This window comes from Oncorhynchus gorbuscha, linkage group LG17, assembly GCF_021184085.1.
Source record: "Oncorhynchus gorbuscha isolate QuinsamMale2020 ecotype Even-year linkage group LG17, OgorEven_v1.0, whole genome shotgun sequence".
NCBI classification, from domain to species: Eukaryota; Metazoa; Chordata; class Actinopteri; order Salmoniformes; family Salmonidae; genus Oncorhynchus; species Oncorhynchus gorbuscha.
Genome location: NC_060189.1, coordinates 8,860,843 through 8,882,204, shown reverse-complemented (window position 1 = coordinate 8,882,204; position 21,362 = coordinate 8,860,843). Strand labels below are relative to the sequence as shown.

The window sequence follows — 21,362 nt, the reverse complement described above, 5'->3', positions numbered from 1 at the left end:
GACCATTCCATTCTTGTGGGCCAGTTAAGGAGTATTGGTGTCTCTGAGGGGTCTTTGGCCTGGTTTGCTAACTACCTCTCTCAAAGAGTGCAGTACATAAAGTCAGAACATCTGCTGTCTCAGCCACTGTCTGTAACCTATGGAGTACCCCAAGGCTCGATCCTAGGCCCCACACTCTTCTCAATTTACATTAGCAACATACAGTTGAAGTCTGGAGTTTACATACACCTTAACCAAATACATTTAAACTCAGTTTTTCACAATTCCTGACATTTAATCAGAGTAAAAATTCCCTGTCTTAGGTCAGTAAGGATCACTACTTTCTTTTTAACAATATGAAATGTTAGAATAATAGTAGAGAGAGTGATTTATTTCAGCTTTTATTTCTTTCATCACATTCCCAGTGGGTCAGAAGTTTACATACAGTCAATTAGTATTTGGTAGCATTGCCTTTAAATTGTCTAACGTTTTGGGTAGCCTTCCACAAGCTTCCCACAATAAGTTGGGTGAATTTTGGCCCATTCCTTCTGACAGAGCTGGTGTAACTGAGTCCGGTTTGTAGGCCTCCTTGCTCGCACACGCTTTTTCAGTTCTGCCCACAAATTCTCTATAGGACTGAGATCAGGGCTTTGTGATGGACACTCCAATACCTTGACTTTGTTGTCCTTAAGCCGTTTTGCCACAACTTTGGAAGTGTGCTTGGTGTCATTGTCCATTTGGAAGACCCATTTGCAACCAAGCTTTAACTTCCTGGCTGATGTCTTGAGATGTTGCTTCAATATATCCACATAATGTTTCTCCCTCGTGATGCCATCTATTTTGTGAAGTGCACCAGTCCCTCCTGCAGCAAAGCACCCCCACAACTTGATGCTGCCACCTCTGTGCTTCACGGTTGGGATGGTGTTCTTCGGCTTGCGAGCCTCCCCCTTTTCCTCCAAACATAACAATGGTCATTATGGCCAAACAGTTCTATTTTTGTTTCATCAGACCAGAGGACATTTCTCCAAAAAGTACAATCTTTGTCCCCATGTGCAGTTGCAAACCGTAGTCTGGCTTTTTTTATGGCAGTTTTGGAGCAGTGCCTTCTTCCTTGCTGAGCGGCCTTTCAGGTTATGTCGATATAGGACTTGTTATACTGTGGATTTAGATACTTTTGTACTTGTTTCCTCCAGCGTCTTCACAAGGTCATTGCTATTGTTCTAGGATTGATTTGTACTTTTCGCCCCAAAGTATGTTCATCTCTAGGAGACAGAACGCGTCTGCTTCCTGAGTGATATGACGGCTGTGTCGTCCCATGGTGTTTATACTTGTGTACTATTGTTTGTACAGATAAACGTGGTACCTTCAGGCATTTGGAAATTGCTCCCAAGTTTGAAGCAGACTTGTGGAGATCTACAAATGTTTTTCTGAGTTCTTGACTGATTTCTTTTGATTTTCCCATGATGTCAAGCAAAGAGGCACTGAGTTTGAAGGTAGGCCTTGAAATACATCCACATGTACACCGCCATATGACACAAATGATGTCAATTAGCCTAACAGAAGCTTCTAAAGCCATTTTCCAAGCTGTCAACAGCATGGCACAGTCAACATAGTGTATGTAAACTTCTGACGCACTGAAATTGTGATGCAGTGAATTATAAGTGAAATAATCTGTCTGTAAACAATTGTTGGAAAATTGACTTGTGTCATGCACAAAGTAGATGTCCTAACCGACTTGCCAAAACTATAGTTTGTTAATGAGAGTTTTGTGGAGTGGTTGAAAAATGAGTTTTAATGACTCCAACCTAAGTGTATGTAAACTTCCGACTTCAACTGGAGCTCAGGCAGTAGGAAGCTCTCTCATCCATTTATATGCAGATGATACAGTCTTATACTCAACTGGCCTCTCCCTGGATTTTGTGTTAAGCGCTCTACAACAAACCTTTCTTAGTGTCCAACAAGCTTTCTCTGCCCTTAACCTTGTCCAAAACAAAGGTCATGTTGTTTGGTAAGAAGACCGGTGTGATTACTACCTCTGAGGGTTTAGAGCTTGAGCTTGTCACCTCATACAAGTACTTGGGAGTATGGCTAGACGGTACACTGTCTTTCTCTCAGCACATATCAAAGTTGCAGGCTAAGGTTACATCTAACCTTGGATTCCTCTATTGTAATCGCTCCTCTTCACCCCAGCTGCCAAACTAACCCTGATTAAGATGACCATCCTACCAATGCTAGATTACGGAGACGTAATTTATAGATCGACAGGTAAGGGTGCTCTCGAGCGGCTAGAAGTTCTTTACCATTCGGCCATCAGATTTTCCACCAATGCTCCTGATAGGACAGACCACAGCACTCTTGTTACAGGAATTAAATTAATCTGTTTTAATACCCAATTAAAATTAAACTCTCTGTCAATTCATAAGAATCCTATTTGTATAAAATGGACAGAGCCCAGTCTTAAAGTCAATCAGCAGCTTTTATTCACGAGAGTACTGCCCATTATACATTTTACCACAGGTTATAAACTGAAAATGACGTCATTAGTTTCAGTACTAGCCCATGTCATCTCCACTCCAGTACAATGCTGTATGGTTCTCACATCGTCTCTCCCTATTAAGATAATTTATGACCGAGCCAAGGCCAGCTTGTGTAGATAAGCCTTCTAGCCAGTCTGGCTATAAGTTCATTCATTCATTTCTGGTACAGACAGGCATTGTTCTAATTCTTGATTATATTTACACACATTATATTCAATACTAGGATTAAAAAGAAAATTCATACTGTGGAAGGACCACCAGAGGGCAGGCTGGGCTCACGGATAGTAGCCCAACAAGGCATGGGAGACAAGGTAACCAGAGGCAATTAAGCACAGCTGACGGTACTAATGACATACTCTCTTTCCCCTCCCTATAAGAGAGAGAATGGAATCAGCAGCGAGAGGAGGAAGAACTATCTCTGGAAGATGGCCACTGAGAGAGAAGAGCTATTCAGGAAGAACCACTAAGATGGTGACAATCCCGTGACGTTTGTTGTAGTTTAAAGATAATCCTATTGTGTTCCTGTTTCATCTGGAGAAGAAGATGTATGTTTTTCCTTGGAAGAGTTTCATTGATTATGTTGGAGTGTTTGTGTTGACCAAATGCCCTCAATAGAGAACTGTGTTCAATCAAGAAAACCTACTCCTGACTAGTTTATTCCACCTTCCCGCTTTAGAGTGACGCACAATTACTTGGTCCGCTCACAATACATATACAGTAACATAATAGTATTCTGATTAGTCAGTCCTGATAGAAATGTATACATAACTGGTCATTATTGATAAAAAAATTCCTTAACAACTCTATACTCCTCTGTAAACCCGTCGCAAGACCCACTGATTGATGCTTATTTATAAAACCCTCTTAGGCCTCACTCCCCCCTATCTGAGTTACCTACAGCAGCCATCATCCTCCACGTACAACACCCGTTCTGTCAGTCACATTCTGTTAAAGGTCCCCAAAGCACACACATCCCTGGGTCGCTCCTCTTTTAATTTCGCTGCAGCTAGGGACTTGAACGAGCTGCAAAAATCACTCAAACTGGACAGTTTTATCTCCATTTCCTTAATTCAAAGACTCAGTCATCGACACTCATACTGACAGTTGTGGCTGCTTCGTGTGATGTATTGTTGTCTCTACCTTCTTGCCTTTGTGCTGTTGCCTGTGCCCAATAATGTTTGTACAATGTTTTGTGCTGCTACCATGCTGTGCTCCTGCCATGTTGTGTTGCTACTATGTTGTTGTCATGTGTTGCTGCCATGCTGTGTTGTTGTCTTAGGTCTCTCTTTATGTAGTGTTGTGGTCTCTCTTTATGTAGTGTTGTGGTCTCTCTTTATGTAGTGGTGTGGTCTCTCTGTATGTAGTGTTGTGGTCTCTCTGTATGTAGTGTTGTGGTCTCTCTGTATGTAGTGTTGTGGTCTCTCTTTATGTAGTGTTGATCTCGTCATGATGTGTTTTTTGTCCTTTAAAAAAAAATAATAATCCCAGCCCCCCTCCCTGCAGGAGGCATTTTGCCTTTTAGTAGGCCGTCATTGTAAATCAAATTGGTTCTCAACTGACTTGCCTAGTTAAATAAAGGTTAAATATATATATATATATTTTTTAAACCTAGCCTATGAATTCAAGTGTACAACAGTTGTGCACAGGTGGAGATAAGTTTTTGTAATCAAGGTGACATTCAATATTGCCTTGCACACTTCAAATTAAATCAAATTGTATTGGTCACAAACACATGGTTAGTAAATGTTAATGCGAGTGTAGCGAAATGCTCGTACTTCTAGTTCCGACCGTGCAGTAATATTTAACAAGTAATCTAACAATTTCAAAACTACTCCCTAATACACACAAGTGTAAAGGAATGAATAAGAATATGTACATAAAGATATATGAATGAGCGATGGCCAAACAGCATAGGCAAGAATCAGTAGATGGTATAGAGTACAGTATATACATTTGAGATGAGTAATGTAGGGTATGTAAATAATATATAAAGTGCCATTGTTTAAAGTGACTAGTGATACATTTATTACAACAAATGTTTTATTCTTAAAGTGGCTAGAGATTTGAGTCAGTATGTTGGCAGCAGCCACTCAATGTTAGTGATGGCTGTTTAACAGTCTGATGTCCTTGAGATAGAAGCAGTTTTTCATTTTCTCGGTCCCAGCTTTGATGCACCTGTACTGACCTCACCTTTTGGATGATAGTGGGGTGAACAGGCAGTGGCTCGGATGGTAGTTGTCCTTGATGATCTTATTGGTCTTCCTGTGACATCAGGTAATGTCTTGGAGGGCAGGTAGTTTGCCCCAGGTGATGCGCTGTGGGCGGAGCAGTTGCCGTACCAGGCGAACCACACGAAGTCACCACAAGAAGTGACTCTAGGACAAGTCATTGGTCGACTGCTGTTATCTGCACTAACACTGGTTGCATTCCAGTCTTTATAATAATTGCATATAAGTAGACAATCAAATCAAATCAAATTTATTTATATAGCCCTTCGTACATCAGCTGATATCTCAAAGTGCTGTACAGAAACCCAGCCTAAAACCCCAAACAGCAAACAATGCAGGTGTAAAATGTGAGCACAAAATGTGAGCACAATCACATTGCATAAGATGACTCTGGGAACGAGCATGCACTATGGATTGATATAGCCCATAACTCTGTCACGGTCTGAATATAACAGTGCTGTGTTTGAGAAAGGGATTGTACTTCGACTTGTTGATGGTAACAAAGCCCTATCCGCACGCACGCACGCACACACACACACACACACACACACACACACACACACACACACACACACACACACACACACACACACACACACACACACACACACACACACACACACACACACACACACACACACACACACAAAAAACTCCTTTCTCAAAACCAAACCAGCATTACAGGAGCATTTCAGAAATAATTTCCTTGTTTTGCCCTAGAATTTAAAAAACACATTCTTGGACCTTTGTTCTGCCTTCAAAATCTTCTTTTAGAACCGTGCCTGTCCCCTTCAGTTTGAGGGGTACCTATACTATGATTTAACATATGATAGATGGATACTGATATGCACTTATCAACAAGGTATCACATTTAGCAGACTCTCTAATCCAGAACGACTTAGTTTAAGGCATTCATCTTTTTAAAAAATGTAGCTAGTTGGGAAAACAAGTATTTGATACACTGCCGATTTTGCAGGTTTTTCTACTTACAAAGCATGTAGAGGTCTACTTTTTATCATAGGTACACTTCAACTGTGAGAATCAAACAAAAATACAGAAAATCACATTGTATGATTTTTAAGTAATTAATTTGCATTTTATTGCGTGACATAAGTATTTGATACATCAGAAAAGCAGAACTTAATATTTGGTACACAAACCTTTGCTTGCAATTACAGAGATCATACGTTTCCTGTAGTTCTTGACCAAGTTTGCACACACTGCAGCAGGGACTTTGGCCCACTCCTCCATACAGACCTTCTCCAGATCCTTCGGGTTTTGGGGATGTCGCTGGGCAATACAGACTTTCAGCTCCCTTCAAAGGTCTTCTATTGGGTTCAGGTCTGGAGACTGGCTAGGCCACTCTAGGACCTTGAGATACTTCTTACGGAGCCACTCCTTAGTTGCCCTGGCTGTGTGTTTCGGGTCATTGTCATGCTGGAAGAACCAGCCACGACCCATCTTCAATGGGGGAAGGAGGTTGTTGGCCAAGATATTGCGATACATGGCCCCATCCATCCTCCCTCAATACGGTGCAGTCGTCCTGTCCCCTTTGCAGAAAAACATCCCCAAAGAATGTTTCCACCTCCATGCTTCACAGTTGGGATGGTGTTCTTGGGGTTGTACTCATCCTTCTTCTTCCTCCAAACAAGGCGAATGGAGTTTAGACCAAAAAGCTCTATTTTTGTCACATCAGACCACATGACCTTCTCCCATTCCTCCTCTGGATCATCCAGATGGTCATTGGCAAACTTCAGATAGGCCTGGACATGCACTGGCTTGAGCAGGGGGAACTTGCTTGCGCTGCAGGATTTTAATCCATGACGGCGTAGTGTGTTACTAATGATTTTCTCTGAGACTGTGGTCCGAGCTCTCTTCAGGTCATTGACCAGGTCCTGCCGTGTAGTTATGGGCTGATCCCTCACCTTCCTCATGATATTTGATGCCCCACAAGGTGAGATCTTGCATGGAGCCCTAGACCGAGGGTGATTGACCGTCATCTTGAACCTCTTCCATTTTCTAATAATTGCACCAACAGTTGTCTTCTCACCAAGCTGCTTGCCTATTGTCCCGTAGCCCATCCCAGACTTGTGCAGGTCTACAATTTTATCTCTGATGTCCTTACACAGCTCTCTGGTCTTGGCCATTGTGGACAGGTGTCTTTTATACAGTTAATGAGTGGAGAACAGGAGTACTTCTTAAAGACAAACTAACAGGTCTGTGAGAGCCAGAATTCTTACTGGTTGGTAGGTGATCAAATACATGTTATGCAATCAAATGCTAATTAATTATCATACAATGTGATTTTCTGGATTTTTGTTTTTGATCCAGTCTCACAGTTAAAGTGTACCTATGATTTTTTTAAATTGCAGACCTCTACATGATTTGTAAGTAGGAAAACCTGCAAAATCGGCAGTGTAGCAAGTACTTGTTCTCCCCACTGTAGGTGAGTTTTTCCCAGACTGAATATGATTTCCTAGCTTCTGTGGGAAGCTGGTTCCACCATTAGAGTGCATGGGACAGAGAAGAGCTTTGACTGGGCTGTAAACTACGAGCAACGAGTTGCGTGGCTTCCAATGCTTTAAAACACATTGAGAAAGCCAATTGGCTAATGGCAAACAAACTGTCAACCATAAAGTGAAAGTACAGCTATCACGCTCAAACAAATAATGGTGTTCCCAAACTATATTAAAAGATTTGTGAATAAGCTTGCTTCTGCATGAAGGGCATTTCTTTAGCAGAGGTCAGCATGTGGGAGGAGTAGGGGCTCGGGATAAGACCAGTTTGGGAAAAATCTGGTAATTACCAGTGGGGAGGAACGTTCATGTTGATTTTTCCCAGTCCGTTTGCTGCCATTTACTAGGTTATGAAACACAGCACCAGGCTTAGCCCTATATTACGATCGCGTTGACGACAACTCACCTTTTTCAGTCGACCCATCGCTGCATGTCAGCTCAAAATCAGACATGACCTTGAAATGGCGATCGTATTGAATCCTGGCCTTAGGCAGAAATACAGACAATGCTACTCTTTCAGTTACCGTGGCTTGAAAAGACACGACAAAGACTCAGTTTTATTCCGACATGTTTTTTTTTCCACATATTGCTTTGGTTGAAAGACATTACGACCGATACAGAACAAATATGACACGTACAAATTAAGAGTAACTGGCCTCGTCAGGCACTTGTGCTCTTCTGACCAAATAGCTAGCTCCGATTGGTTGTATTACATCACAGTAAAACAAAGGAAGCAGCATTCCATTTAGTCGAGTTGCCCTCGAATGTCTAGGTGCGATAAAAGAAACAAGATGAGAGCGAAAGCACGGACCCAAATTCACAGTATAAATACTAATGATGTAACACGTCTCTGTACAAGCAATGTCGTCCATCATATAGAAACTAACACGTTCTTGTGAACCACAAGGTTGCAATTCAAGTCAAGGTCTGTACGTGAAAAGACGCAATATTTAAGAGATTACTTTACACATACATATCATACTTGTAGAATAATTTATAAAATAAAAATGAGATGTATAGTCAATATCATGTCTGTAAAAGTTGTACCACTTTTGCCCAAAATGTAACAATCAGGCTGTAGATTTGTACTGCTAGGGACTATGTCGCCTCAAAGTACAATTCTATTGTACTAACAAAACATGTTTTAATCAAAACAATTATCATTTTTGCTCTGCACTTCACTCATGACATTTCATGCAGTCATTTCAGCACACATGAGCAAATATTTCAGTTAATGCTGAATCTTTCAGTAAAAGGTGACACATTATTTCTCATTTACAAGGTCTGAGACAAGCGGAGTTGAAAATCATGACTGTTTAACTTTAGGATTATCTAGAAGAATGAAGGCTGCTTATACCCAGGCAGCCCAATTCTGATCTATTTGGCAACAACTGGTATTTTGAACAAACAGATCAGCTCTTTCACCAACAATTGGGCAAAAGATCAGAATTGGGCTACCTGTGTAAATTCAGCCACCAGGTAATGCAGACCTCACAGACTCCGAAATATCCAGTGGCATTCCAACAGGGGAGATTTAAAAAAAACATTTAGTCGAGAGATTCTTCACTCGGACCTACGGGTGCATTCACACTGCTCGCGGTAAAAATCCATGCAAGGAAGTAATTTCATTGGTCCTAGCCGGCAGAATCATTGTTTAGAACCAATGAAATGGCTTCCTTTCTGGATAAGCCCCCCTCAAGCTGTATGAATAGACCCTTAGTTTGGAATCCCTGGCTAGGACTCTACTAAATGAGTATTTTAATAGGAAAGTTTATGTACAGTAGAGTATATGTACATACCTTCAGACCAGTGGAGGCTGCTGAGGGGAAACGTCTCAAATGGAACAGTGTCAAACGCCTGGAAACCATGCGTTTGATACTACTCTACACAGATTCCACTCCAGTCATTACCACAAGCCCTTCAGACATACATAAATATACTCAGCTGTATATTTAAAAAAGATGAGGCCTGTAATTTATCATAGGTACACTTAAACTATGACAGACAAAATGAGAAAAATATAAAAAAAATCCAGAAAATCTCATTGTAGGATTTTTAATTAATTTATTTGCAAATGGTGGAAAATAAGTATTTGGTCACCTACAAACCAGCAAGATTCCTGGCTCACAGACCTGTAACTTATTTAAGAGGCTCCTCTGTCCTCCACTCGTTACCTTGTATTAATGGCACCTGTTTGAATTTGTTATTAGTATAAAAAGACCTGTCCACAACCTCAAACAGTCACACTCCAAACTCCACTATGGCCAAGACCAAAGAGCTGTCAAAGGACACCAGAAACAAAATTGTAGACCTGCACCAGGCTGGGAAGACTGAATCTGCAATAGGTAAGCAGCTTAATTTGAAGAAATCAACTGTGGGAGCAATGATTAGGAAATTTGTAAGTCGCTCTGGATAAGAGCGTCTGCTAAATGACTTAAATGAAATGAATGAATGAAATGGAAGACATACAAGACCACTGATAATCTCCCTAGATCTGGGGCTCAACGCAAGATCTCACCCCGTGGGGTCAAAATGATCACAAGAACAGTGAGCAAAAATCCCAGAGCCACACAGGGGGACCTAATGAATGACCTGCAGAGAGCTGGGACCAAAGTGACAAAGCCTACCATCAGCAAGGGCATTGAAGATGAAGTGGCTGGGTCTTTCAGCATGACAATGATCCCAAACACACCGCCCGGGCAATGAAGGAGTGGCTTCGTAAGAAGCATTTCAAGGTCCTGGAGTGGCCAAGCCAGTCTCCAGATCTCAACCCCATAGAAAATCTTTGGAGGGAGTTGAAAGTCTGTGTTGCCCAGCAACAGTCCCAAAACACTGCTCTAGAGGAGATCTGCATGGAGGAATGGGCCAAAATACCAGCAACAGTGTGTGAAAACCTTGTGAAGACTTACAGAAAACATTTGAACTCTGTCATTGCCAAAGGGCATATAACAAATTATTGAGATAAGTTATTGACCAAGTACTTATTTTCCACCATAATTTGCAAATAAATTAAAATCCTACAATGTGACTTTCTGAATTTCTCATTTTGTCTCATAGTTGAAGTGTACCAATGATGAAAATTACAGGCCTCTCATCTTTTTAAGTGGGAGAACTTGCACAATTGGTGGCTGACTAAATACTTTTTTGCCCCACTATACATTCATAAGGGATGACTAGGTCAGACATTTGTGCTTTTTCACTGCTAGTTTCTTTCCCCAATTACTTCTCAAAAAGACTAAATTATATATAATTTTTAAAAAGTGTACCCTGTAAAAACCAGGGGTCAAAATGGGACAAGTATTTACAAGCGCGGTTTACCATCTGAACATACATACATCTTGTAAAAATAGCCTTCGTGAAGCTGACGTTGAGCGGTCAAGTCACATCAGCTTATTAGCTGGTGCATTATGGGACCACTTCCAACCCAATAAGGGTCACCAGAGCAGAAACACCACCTTCTCCCATTCACAAGCTTGAGGGCTGGCCCTGCTGTGGGCTCACAGTGAGAGAGGAGTGGGCAGGCTGGGGCTCGCAGTCATTGACGGCGCCCTCATTGTCTCGCATGTACATGAGGAACAGAGTCACGGTGGCGAAGGTTGTGGCGTTGACGGGGAACGCCCGGAGCAGCGTGGAGGTGAGGCCGTGCGTGAACACCCGCCAGCCCTCCCGCTTCAGGCTCTGACGCACACAGTCAGCGATGCCATTGTACTTGTTGTGGCCGCCCACGCCGTCCGCCTGGAGCCGGGACTTTATGACGTCAACAGGGTAGGTGGAGATCCACGAAGTGATGCCCGACATGCCTCCGGCAAACAGCAACTTGAGGATCATGTAGGGGTCATCGGGTTCGCAGCCCAGAGAGCGCGTCAGTACATCGTAGGTCAGGAAGTAGATCCCGAAACCCGGTGTCTCGCGGACTAGCGTGGTCACCATACCCCGGTTGATACCGCGGAAGCCCTCCTTCCGGTAGATGCGCACCAGGCAGTCCAGAGAGTTCTTGTACAGCTTCTGCTTGGACTTCCTCTCACCCAACCCCTGCAGCTGCATGCGCGTCTTGGCCAGCTCCATGGGGCAGCAAATGACGCTCTGCAACGCGCCCGCCGACGCCCCGGCCAGGAACTGGTTGAGCGGCGTGTCGTGGCCCAGCCTGCGCATGGCATTGCCCTGGACACCGAACACGATGGCGTTGATGAAGGTCAGACCCATCATGGGGGAGCCAATGCCTTTGTACAGACCAGTCATCTGTGGACAGAGGCAGAGCGAGAGACAGGCAGAGCGAGAGACAGGCAGAGCGAGAGACAGGCAGAGCGAGAGACAGGCAGAGCGAGAGACAGGCAGAGCGAGAGACATAACATGGTAATTTAAGTTGAATGAAGCTGAAGGCAATACTATAAGGCCAAAATACTAAGCTGCTATGTCACTATAATACTGACAGCCTTAACCTAATACTTAACCGGCTCAAGTGACAAGGTGGTTCTCTTAATTTAGCCACGCAGCAAGCGTAACACCCCGATTGACCTTAGCTACTGATATGTCTTTCCCAACCTCCTCCCCCCCAGACTGGCCAATAGGCTTTCTGCTAGACTGACCTCTGTATTGAAGCCATAGAGATAGATAGAGGACTCATCTTTACATACAGTATGTGCCATTATAGCGTCTGTGACAGCATTAGCAGCACCATTGAGGTTGGTACAACCCATAGGAAGCCCTCAATGGAGCTGCCCATGCTAAAAAAACAACCTTTTGGTCACTATCATTCTCTATGATTGAAGCACAAGACTAATGAGAAACCCTTCTGAGTAGAGCCCTGTTCTAACCAATGGTACAACAGCAGTTGGCACTGCACAGAGCACATGGCAATGCCTCATGGGCTGCAGTGCCAACTACCTCCCAAAACACATTAATCAATTTGAATGAAAGGATTTCACCACTGGTGACTACCCACACACACCAGGGTTTCCGTTAACCGGTAATTGCCGGCTTTTGACCAAAATAAATTATATGAACAGACGATTTAAAAAATAAAAAAACAATTGCTGGCCAAATTGTCCGGGATAAAAAAATAAATAGAATCCCATTGCGAAAATACCACTTTTAATTCATTGATGGAAATATCAGTCAATGTCAACACATTTGACCATCATGCTTATAGGTCCATTTTCATTTGTCTTCATTTATTCCATGTATAACACGTGCACAACATACCTAGACTATTTTGAGCGGAACATCACTTGTCAGACAACGCTAAAGATGCTGCAGCTTCTCAGCTCGTTGCTGATAAGAGTGAAAAACGCTTTTATAAAGCCAACCATTCTAAAACGCAATCGCAATGTTTCTGACTTGATTCCGTAACGGTAGCGGTCGTACTCACCGACTCTTGCCTTACGATAGACTGGAAGCAATGATATGTGCCGCGGTACAGAGGTCTGTCCACACTCTGAACTTGGAGTCGTACCTGAAAATGGAATCTTCAATGTTAGCGAAAAAGCTCAGAAGGCAATATCACCACATTTAATAACAATAAATACAATCACACAACATTCATAGGAAAAGAGAATATACACAACAAAGACTAATGTACTACAATATAAGAGTAGATTTGGGTGACAAATTGTTTAAGTATTTTGTGCGACTCATTTAAAAGTCTGGAAGATTTTTTTTTTTCACAACACAAAAACAAAACACAGGGGAGAAAAAGACCTAGACCGTACTTACTAGCTAGGTCACATCCCTGCAGAGGTTGTATATCCCTCATCTAAAACAGTGACACTTATGCTGTTAAAGACAGCCCTCCCTGTTCAGGGATAAAACAAACAGTGTCCCTCCACATGTCTGTACTCAGAATATTATTTTTTTATTTAAAAAAGTTGACTCAAATTGTCAAAATATCAAGTACAAATATCCTGATACATGTGTTGTAACTTGTACGCTTAGAGATTACGAGTACACAGCAAAAAATATTTCAAGTGTCTGAAAATTACAGCTATTAGAAGACTAATCGTATGAGAAGATAAACATTTCAGTATAAACCTCGTAAATTGCATCATTAAAACAATTAAACCTGATTATTAGGCTCAAAATAGCCTCTCGTGCAAACTGTATTGCCATGATTGGTATAACTTTACTAGAAATGTACTTTAAAAAAATACCTTGCACACTGCCTTAAATATATATGTTTACTGGCAGGTTGGAAGTAGAATCTTGTATACAGGGGGATCCATAGCATTAAAAAATGCAAACCCCTAAAAAGTGAAACGGAAAAAACAGAAAAACACCTGCAGATACACTTGAGTGTACAAAACAACCTGACCAGGTGAATCCAGGTGAAAGCTATGATCCCTTGTTAAAAGAGGAGACAGGTTAAAGAATCATATTTAAGCCTTGAGATAATTGAGACATGGATTGTGTGTGTGACATTCAGAGGGTGAATGCACAAGACAAAATATTTAAGTGCCTTTGAACGGGGTATGGTAGTAGGTGCCAGGCACACCAGTTTATGTCAAGAACTGCAACACTGCTGGGTTTTTCACACTGAACAGTTCTTTCAGTCGACATCTCCACTATGGGACACGGCCCCTTTTGCGGGTCATCATTTGAAGCCTTATTCAATCCCGTCTAACAGGCCAATCAGAGCAGTGTGTGTCTAACAGGCCAATCAGAGCAGTGTGTGTCTAACAGGCCAATCAGAGCAGTGTGTGTACGCCAGAGTGTCTTATAACACACTGCACTGGTTTCCTCATTCTTAGCCTCGAGTCCATCTGGTTACTAGCCCGATAAGCAGCTTTATTCAGTAAACTAGCTCTCAAATTAACAGTTCCTTTCGGTGTGGGTTACTACCCCAACACATATCATTGAGTGGCTTGTTTTCTATTTTTTGTTTTCATGAATGCGGCTAACTTCAGCTTCACTTTACAGAGTGAAGTTACCTCAGTTAGCAGCACTTTGTCATCGGCTAGATACTGTACACCTGTTGCCTGGCATACACACAATTGGCATCGTTAGCTAGCTAGCTGCACTGCTTTAGCATCCTGCTAATAGCAGGTTCCCACAAATTTTAGCTACTTCTACCCGGGGTCTCTAGCTCTGTCGGTTCCCAGTTAGCGGAGTTAGCTAGCTGAACTTTCGTGCATCTTGGCTAGCTAGTGGGCTAACCGCACCACCGATGTTTTAGCTAGCAATCTCTGGGCCAAAGCCCCATTCGGTTTATGTGGCTAGCATAAGCGTTTGTTTCTTCAGTGTGTTACCCCACCATTGAAGCACCTTTTTTCCATTCCCCTGTGAAAGATAACCCAGCTGTTCGTTCTACCTCAAGTTACTTGGTTTACAGACCGAGTCGGCACTTTGTATCCCACGCAACGCCTCGGCTAGCTGGCTATCTAAACTCAGGTTAAGAAAGCCAGCTAATACACTACACTGAAAGTTTAAAGACGGCATTTATTTCTCACCACCCTGCTAAATAAAGCAGTCGGTTTCTGCTTACCTGGCTCAAACTCACATTACCCAGTGTCTCTCCCAAATTCCCATTGTAGGAGCAGCGCGTGGAGTGGCTAGCTAGCCCCCCGGTAATTCCGTTTGCTTTTGTCCGTCCTGTCGAAACGCAATGTCCAACAGGCTTACCGGCCAAGTCGTCAGGGAAAGGGGAGAAAAAGCAGCAAAAGCCTAGCAACGCTCACCCTGGCAACTGCAGGCATTACACGTCCGGGACGCTATGGAGGCTCCCATCGACCCCGCTAGTTGTGTGCATTGCGCTCAGCTGGACTCGTGTCCTTAGACATGAAGTACATGGAAAGTATTGCCCAGGCCTCATACCTGCGCGAGGACAACTCCGTTGACAACGAAGTCCCAGAGGGAGAAGCTACTTTAGGCATCCCCCCAGTCTGCGCTTCAGGCTGATTCGGAGAATTCCCCACTTTTACCAGGGGGTGGACATTAATGCCGACGAATCCAGATGTGAGGACGACGGCATGTCTCTTGCCACATTTGGCAGCACCCTTTGACCAGCAGATGGATTACACCACAGAATAATTTCTCCTCTGCTCAGTTTGTGCTACCCAGCCAGACTGAAGAGGTAGGGCAGGAGTCAATAACTGATCTTTCTTCGAAGGCAATCAAATGCGCTGCCCTACCTGAATGGACAGATCGATCCAACCAGACCAGGTTAAATTCTAAGAAAAGGAGAGTGAGGTGCTGGGCTCTTACCACAGAAGCAAGCCCTGAATCCCCAGAAGCAAGCCCTGAATCCCCAGAAGCAAGCCCTGAATCCCCAGAAGCCCACATTCACCCAGGTCGTCACTAGGAGTCCTCCCTCACAGAACTGGAGGATCCCCAAGAAGTCTCAGCCTTCTCCTGCAGCTCCGTCCCTGGGACAGACAGTCCGCTCACCAGCAACGCGGTGCCTCAGGGCATCACTCCAAGCAATTAGCAGTGGATACCCCCTTGGCACCATCTGTTGGGAAGAATCAGCACACCTAGCGCAAGGCACAGGGCCTCGATAAGCTGGCAGAACTCCTCTGACCTCAACGACCATGGTAGCACAGGAGCCAGCCTCCCCAGCCCTCACCATGGAGTGACATTTTCACCATTGCCTGTTTTGCACGGCAACATCAGCCACATACTAGATGTGTCTGAAGCTTCCTGGGCTCCATGATTGTAGTGGTTCTGCTTGGTCTCCTTAACTCAGCTATCCAGCTGTGGGTGACATCACTCTGCTTGAACTAGTCTATCCACAGGTACGTGCTTCTCTCAGCAAAGTGTCTATCGGCACTTCAATCCTACTGGGACAGTCTTCACATGCAATCGGCACTTCAGTAGTGACAAATAGATGCATCACTATAGGGATGGGAGGGGGAGGCAATCCACAAAGGGCATACAGTGAACGGCATATGGTCAGACTGCGTACAGCCCATATCCATGTTCTAGCTCTAAACTGTCATTATCCCTCAGGCACTTTTGTCTATTCCTACAGGGCCAACATGTCCTTGTCAGGTCAGACAATAGGCCAACGGTGACATACGTCAGCCCCGTTTCTCGCCTTGGCCAAGCCCGCTAGCGACCTTCACGATGCTCGGTCCATCCTTCATGCACTCAGTTTGCCGCCGCCGCCACCCCCCCTCAACTACTTCAAGGTTATGATACGTCCTAACGTTTCGTTAATTTCTAAAGGTCATTCAAGCCACTGACCTCTTCCACCTTCCACCGTGCTCTTCTCCAGAGCAGCGGCACCTTAACATTGTGTCCGGTGTCGCACCCAGCGGATCTACATGGACAGGACTAGGCCATTCTGAAACTATGACCAACTGTTTGCTTTGCCAACCCTGCTTTGTCCAAACACCTCTCCCATTGGAGGCTATCGCCAAGGCGTACAGTTGTTGGGGATTGCAGTCTCCGAGAACATTCCGCTAGAGGAATTGCCACATAAGGGGCACTGTGAATATTATGTTCTCAGACTTGTGTAAGAGGTAGTTCTTAGAATGAGGAAACCAGAGTAGTGCAGGGTGTTATAGACACAGGGCATACACCCACAAAGCTCTGATTGGTGTGATTGAATAAGGCTTCAACCAATGACCCGTAAAGGCGTGTCCCATAGTGAGAGGTCTCCCTCATCTCCTTCAAAGAACCGGAGTTACATACCGTAATCCCAAGTTTCCTGTGTGTATTAAGAATGGGTGGTGGACCAACGGACATCCTGACAACTGTGGGAAGCATTGGACTCAACATGGGTCAGAATCCCTGTAGAACTTGACACCTTGTAGAGTCCATGACCCAATGAAGTGTATAACTCGACTGTTTATTCACAGAGCTTTCCAATGACCTATGCTGTCACAGCTCCAACATATCATGTGGCTTAGGTGTTAATCAAAACTATATTTGGGTAATGCATATGATGAGTGTAGGGGTCAGCTGAGCTTAAGGCTATACACTCATACAAAAAAAAAAGGCATATCTTGAAATGTCAACTATAAAACAGAAACCTGTCATGCTTCTAGATAAGTGAATTGTTGGTTGTGTGCACATACTGTTGCTCAGCAAGCTTCAACATGCACTGCCAACATGCCATACAGAGACAACAGCTCCATCTCTGGTTCATGAGCTAACTAGGAGGAGATGTCTGTTCCGTTCCAAGAACAGATTGTGTTGTAGTAAGACACTGGGTTAAGAATGTTGTGCTCTACTTTTAACAGCAGTGTGTAGATATGACTAGGTCAGAAAACCAGGCAAAATACCCACGTGTGTGTGGGGTCTGGGGAAAAAAAGTTCAGTTTGCTATATGTAAGTAATAGCTGAGAAATGCAGTTCTGACACATTTTGATTGGGAGAGATCATGAATATTTCATACTTTATCAAAAACACTTTGGGTCATCTATTCTATATTCAAATGTGCCCTTTTGAGGAGCCTTGATAAACCCCACAGTAGCTAAATAGGAATTACATTTCAGTGCGATTTCTAAAAATATGACACGTGCCAGTCACTTGCTAACCAGATCAAACAAACCCACCTTTACAGTGTCAAAAGGATGCCCGACCAAGACACCGGCAGCACCTGGAAGTGACAAAGATGAACAATTAATCAGCACTTGTTGGAGGTTGATATGTAATGTGGTCTAAAGCTATGTGAAACAATTAAACCCTGACAACTTGAAGAATGGTAACTAAATAACTAAGTACAAGTATAGGAGTAAACCAGCATAGACACTTTAATACTCAAGTCTTTGGGCCTAGATCTGATGCAAGTTATTACACGTTCAGTGGTGATGGGTGCATGTTTGAATATCAAGTGCATTACACAAGAACAAACAGTCTTCTCTGGACTGCCCATCAGCTGTTCACTGTACTGAACATGTCCTTGACATTGATTGCGAGAAGAAAATGCAATACTGTGTGACACCACCTGTACATCACAGGATAAAACCATAACTAGGGCCGTTTCAGGTTAGGGGCACTTGTATGTGTTCTGGCTTGGTGTTTGAGTGAGTGAAGCAGTGGTGCATTCATGTGATTCTCATGAAACCCGTTTTAAAACATGAGTCACAAAACCCATGATGCATCTGCAAAAAAATCAATTGTCCTTCTGTGTGTGTTGTGTACAAACAAGCATTTCACTGCACCTGCACAATTTCAGATTTTTAAAGTCAATTTTTTAAATACTTTTGCCTGAATTATTTTACATTTTCCCCCAAATTCACATTACTGAAATTCATCCAGACTCAATTCACAGGTCATTTTACTTCAGAAAAACCTAACTTATTTGAATAAAACAAAATATGTTGCTGTAGATTGTCCAGAAATATATTTTTTTGTTTAAATGGTATACTAGTTGAAGTGTTACTATAATATTTATGTACAAACAGTTTCTGGACATCTCATTTTGGTAACACTAAGCTCCTGTAAACACTCCAGTTTTTAAATAAAAATGTATTCACCCATGATGCATCATTTAGGAGTAGTCATCTTTAGATGAGCACAAATTCATTTATTTGCCTTCAGAAGGAGGTTCTTATTCTCAAACTCTGCCTTCACCCCACTTGGTCTTCTCAACAAAACGGCTAAAAATCTCAAATTGGGGTTCTGAGGAGTATTTCTGTCTGTAATAAAGCTCATTCTGATTGACTGGGCCAGGCTCCCTTGTGAGTTGGCCTGGCTGCCTATTGGAGGGCATAGGCCCACCCATCGCTGCCCAGTCATGTGAAATCCATAGATTAGGGTTTAGGAAATGTATTTCAATTGAATGATTTCCTTAAATTATCTTTAACTCAGTAAAATCTTTGAAAATGTTGCATTTATATTTCTGTTCAGTATAAATATGTTTTTCCCCGGTGTTATGACAATTGTGGAAATTGTAGTTGAATAAAATCGAATCAAAATGCATTAAATTGATCAGTACAGATCCCAATCTCAGTGACTCAAAAGGACATGAAAAATACACTTGAGAATTGTTTCGTAGGAATGACCCATTGCAGAAACATGACCCAAGAAAACATTTGTCTGACCCCCACTTTCAAGACATTAGTAGCCGAGACAGTATCGCAATAACGCCCAATCATAGACTTATTGATACACTGTCTGGCTGAGCTGACATTCATATTAATTGAGATGGGGTTAACTCAAGCAATGATACATATTGATAGGAAGCTAGGAATGGACTTTCTGTGGATAAGAATTTTAACGATGTAGTAAAAATCTAATTAACCGGTAAAATGCTACAGAGAGGTCCAATTTCACAACGCCCAAGGGTTAAAACTACACCTGGTTTAGTTTAGGGGGTATTCTGTGTACCCTGATAAATCTGAAGAATCTACCAAGTTCGCTCGTTATAGTCACCATTTTTGACTATGTGAAGTTGAAATATGTCGCTAATGTAATTGGTGCTTGAGAGGGACTGCCCATTTTTAACACTCGCAGCACATGGTTTGGAATGAATGGAATTGTCTGGCTGCGAGTATAAAGTTGCAAAAGATATATTTTGTGATTCTAAGAAAACAAAACAGGTTTAGCCAGAAAAACAATATAGGAATTCACAACAATAGGGGCAAGAAATTGTACTAGACAATGAACAGTGCTCTGTAATTTTCCATTCATGAAATGTAAATCGGGGGGCAAACTTGCGCCATCACTAGGCACACTTCTGCATTGGCTAACTAGCTTTGCTAGCCAAACTCATGAATCATTTATTCAAAGCGTTTCCAACCTGATGCATTTTGCAAACATGACTCCGTGCTGCCACGTAGCAAGCATTGAAGCAATCTATCCACGGGTATGCTTTCTAACAAACGTGAATTAACTTACCTCCTATGCATCCTGCTGCAAAGTCCATTCCCTCAAGGAGTCTTTGAATTAGTCAAAAGCTAGCGCTCAATAAGTCTATTTCTCCGTAGCACACGTAATTCACAGGTCTTGCTTGGTGCAAAAGCTAGCTACAATCGTGTATTGCTTCAAACTAGACGAATACTTTAGTTAACTACCAGTTTCGACCTGTAGTTTGATGGCTGCATCTGTAACGTTAAAGGATAGCTGAATTGCTAGATACAGTAACGTAAAGTAGCTAGTTCTCGTCTCCTCTTGAATAAAAGCGAGTTTGCGAAGGGCTGTTGATGACAGTACCAGGTGAGCTCGGGAATAAGACAGATCGCTAAGTAGCTTAATGTGTATGATTTGATTATTGAATTGAGGCGCTCCCACAGTTCACTACCTAGCTACCCCCCACCAGCTGTCTTCTTCCTTCCGCACGCTGTTTCTATTTCTGACTGTATCCCGTGAGATTAAAAGCCCCTTTTAACCAAGCATGTAGCCCAATCAGATCACTGTGATTAAGACAACACTCCTACCGCCCCGCACGCTGATTGGCTCGAGTTGATTTTCCACGGGTAATAATCAAAACCACCGACCACAATACTTTCTGATCCAAACAACTGATTTATGATCAGCTCTCCCCCAACCTGGTCTAACCATTTACTCCTAGTACTCTATAGTACCCAAGTATCAAAACAGATCATAGACCAGATGTTACGGGGAAAATATGGTAAAATATTAACCAAGACAAATGACACGCAAGATTGCAACATCTGTAGCATTTTAGACATTCTGAAAGAACAATCTGGAAAAAAACCTAACTCTATGTTAACATTTGCAATATTTGCATATTCAGCTGTATTCTTGAAAGTGACCAAAGGTACTTCATTTTTTTGGTTTAATACTATAGTTTCTTTATACTTCTGTGAATATTTGTTGGTGTATTTTATCCATTGGGATGTTGAGGCATTGGGGCATTTGTGTCATCCTTTTGGCTTATACACCGTCAATAAGACTTCTTGAGTCACTGATACCTGACCCTCCCCTGCTTACCATGCCCGTGTTTTCATAACTGGTATCCAATTTTATCACTTCAAAGAGGAAGAGGGGGGGGGGCAGAGAGACAGAGAGACTGCCTGCCAAGTCTCTTCACTGACATTTTCAACCACTCCCTGACAGAGTCTGTAATAACTACATGTTTCAAGCAGACCACCATAGTTCCTGTGCCCCAAAACACCAAGGTAACCTGTCTAAATGACTTTCGCCCCATAACAATCAGATCTGTAGCCATGAAATGCTTTTAAATGGCTCACATCAAC

The 21,362-nt window shown here is 42.8% G+C and overlaps 1 protein-coding gene across 2 annotated transcripts; it reads right to left on the bottom strand.

Annotated features, from left to right (window-relative positions):
- Positions 1-10,056: 10,056 nt before the first annotated feature.
- LOC124002208 (mitochondrial basic amino acids transporter-like) lies at positions 10,057-20,493 on the bottom strand. Of its 2 annotated transcripts, XM_046309556.1 has the most exons (4): positions 20,041-20,493; positions 17,754-17,797; positions 12,629-12,712; positions 10,057-11,499 (listed from the first exon to the last, which is right to left on the bottom strand). In XM_046309556.1, exons 1-4 carry the CDS (start codon positions 20,066-20,068, stop codon positions 10,726-10,728), a joined length of 930 nt encoding a protein of 309 aa, XP_046165512.1. In that variant the 5' UTR covers positions 20,069-20,493; the 3' UTR covers positions 10,057-10,725. The 2 variants fall into 2 exon arrangements, with proteins under 2 accessions (XP_046165512.1, XP_046165513.1); XM_046309557.1 differs by lacking the exons at positions 17,754-17,797; positions 20,041-20,493 and adding an exon at positions 14,738-15,304.
- Positions 20,494-21,362: the final 869 nt, after the last annotated feature.